At 51.4% G+C, this 2,605-nt stretch overlaps 1 protein-coding gene across 1 annotated transcript in view; it reads left to right on the top strand.

The window, feature by feature from the left end:
- The window catches only part of arhgap18 (Rho GTPase activating protein 18), a 26,940-nt gene extending 24,643 nt beyond the window's left edge, over positions 1-2,297 (top strand). Inside the window, exons 11-15 of the mRNA XM_083688640.1 lie at positions 1-34; positions 595-744; positions 1,623-1,747; positions 1,923-1,978; positions 2,126-2,297. The exon at positions 1-34 is cut by the window's left edge and continues 173 nt beyond it. Of these exons, the coding sequence (XP_083544766.1) occupies positions 1-34; positions 595-744; positions 1,623-1,747; positions 1,923-1,978; positions 2,126-2,217 (457 nt within the window). The 3' untranslated portion in view covers positions 2,218-2,297. The remainder of the gene's footprint in view (positions 35-594; positions 745-1,622; positions 1,748-1,922; positions 1,979-2,125) is intronic.
- The last annotated feature ends 308 nt before the right edge of the window (positions 2,298-2,605 follow it).

Below are 2,605 nucleotides of genomic sequence, written 5' to 3'. Positions count from 1 at the left end.
CCTGCTCATCCGATACCAGAACCTTCTCTGGACGGTACAACCTAGCCCTGCCCACTTCCCCTCACCTGGCGGTCACACCTGCCCCGCCCACTCCTCTCACCTGCCCCGCCCACTTCCCCTCTCCTGGCTGTCACACCTGCCCCGCCCACTCCTCTCACCTGGCTATCACACCTGTCCCGCCCACCAGTCCCACCTGGCTATCACACCTGCCCCGCCCACTCCTCTCACCTGGCTATCACACCTGTCCCGCCCACCAGTCCCACCTGGCTATCACACCTGCCCCGCCCACTCCTCTCACCTGGCTATCACACCTGTCCCGCCCACCTATCATGTCCCATCCCTTATCTCAGCCATTGAGATTTAGAATGTTCATAGCTGCCATGTTGGTGCCAACAGTTCCATGACAGTTATAATTAGAATGATGATGTCATGGAAGGTTTGGTGCCAAGTTGGAGGATAGCTAGCCAGACTGTTATTATTTATGATTGTGTGTGTGTGTGTGTGTCTCTCTCTCCCTCTCCCCTCAAGATCCCAAAGTTCATTATGACGTGTTTCTGTTTCTATGTGTGTCTCTCCTCGTACCATGTGTTCCAGATCCCCAAGTTCATCATGAACCAGGTGAGGAAGCAGAACACGGAGAACCAGAGGAAGCAGAGTAAAGACCATGCCATGAGGAAGCTGCTGAAGAAGATGGCCTACGACCGCGGGGAGAAACCTGACAAGCTGGAGAAGACCGTCCCAGAGGTGAGTCACACCTGCTCTCCTCCATCCCTCCATCCCTCTATCCCTCCTTCCATCCAAGCTGGAGAAGACCGTCCCAGAGGTGAGCTACACCTGCTCTCCTCTATCCCTCTATCCCTCCTTCCATCCAAGCTGGAGAAGACCGTCCCAGAGGTGAGTCACACCTGCTCTCCTCTATCCCTCCTTCATTACACCTTCTTTCTCTCCCTCCCTCCATCCAAGCTGGAGAAGACCGCCTCAAGAGGTGACACAGATGGGCCCACCTCCTTCCATCTGTCCATCCATCCATTCTTTCTCTTACTACCTTCTCTAATCCATTCATCTATCCATCATTCTGCTCCATTCATCTACTCATCCAGTTAGAAAGAAGCAAGAAAACAAAGTTTCTTCAGAATCTCACCTTTCCTTCTGGGTGATTGAAGTGTAACGTGCGTGGGTGGTGTGTATGGTATTCCGATAGGCTGTTGTCTGTAGTGAATGAATCAGGACAGGGAGGATGAGAGTGTGAATGACTCAACTGTCCTCCTTCGTCCTCTGTTGCTGGTTCATCTGAGGAGACCAGGAGAGAGACTGGCCCCCCTGTGACACCTAGTGGTTATACTTGGGTACTGCAGCTCTGTCTGAATATCATCATATTTGTGACGAATAAAGAAGAACTCATGGATGACACAGATTTATAAGGAAATATCGTAACGTAATATGCAAAACATGCATCAAAATGACATATTGTCCCCTTCAGTGGGTTGGAGTTGTGATGTATAGCTGTTACTCCCAGTAGCGTATGTAGATGTAGTGTATATACTGTATACAGAACTGTGAACATGATGACAATGACATCAATAATTAGTGTGTGTCGCTGTGTGTGTGTGTCTCCTGTCCAGAATGACAGTTCCCAGGGCCTCATCAGGGTCCAGGCCCCCCAGTTCTCTAAGGTCTCCATGGCCTTGCAGCTGACTGAGGAGCTGCAGGCTTCTGAAGTCCTGTCACGCTTCCTCAGCCAAGACAGGTGAGAACACACACACACACGCTTCCTCAGCCAAGACAGGTGAGAACACACACACACATCTCAGATGCCCCATTTCTGTTTTTAATAAAATTAAATGTCATAGCATTTGGAATTTCACTCCATATTTGTGAGCTCTGAATGTGTATTTGCTCGTGTGTGTTTGTTTGTGTTCCAGCTCTGTGTCTGTGAAGAGAGAAGACCTGTGCCTTTATGAGATTGGAGGGAACATCAGTAAGTGCTCTGTTTCCTGGACCAAGTCATTCGTCAACATCATCACTTGATGTTATAAGGCATTGCTATTTTCTCATAAAGGCATTACCGAATTACATTACGTCATATCATATTATACATATTGTGTGTGTCTGTCTGTCTGTCCAGAGGAGCGTTGTCTGGATGAGGAGACCTATATGAAGGACCTGCTGGAGCTCAACCCCAGTGCAGAGTGGGTCATCAGGACCGTCCAGAGGTAGAAGGACCAGGAAGCGCCATGCCTGCCTGCTCCTACCCTGCTAGACATGGCTTATACTGGAGGAGAGGAGGAGGAGGGGAGGAGGAGGAGGAGGAGGAGGAGGAGGAGGAGGAGGAGGAGGGGAGCCACGCCTGCCTGCTCCTACCCTGCTAGACATGGCTTATACTGGAGGAGAGGAGGAGGAGAGGAGGAGGAGGAGGAGGAGGGGAGCCACGCCTGCCTGCTCCTACCCTGCTAGACATGGCTTATACTGGAGGAGAGGAGGAGGAGGAGGAGGAGGAGGAGGAGGAGGAGGAGGAGGAGGAGGAGGAGGAGGAGGAGGGGAGCCACGCCTGCCTGCTCCTACCCTGCTAGACATGGCTTATACTGGAGGAGAGGAGGAGGAGAGG

Source organism: Argentina silus (genome assembly GCF_951799395.1).
Source record: "Argentina silus genome assembly, chromosome: 17".
In the NCBI taxonomy this organism is placed as follows: domain Eukaryota; kingdom Metazoa; phylum Chordata; class Actinopteri; order Argentiniformes; family Argentinidae; genus Argentina; species Argentina silus.
Note: the sequence above shows the minus strand (reverse complement) of the source record. Positions and strands in the feature narration are given on the sequence as shown.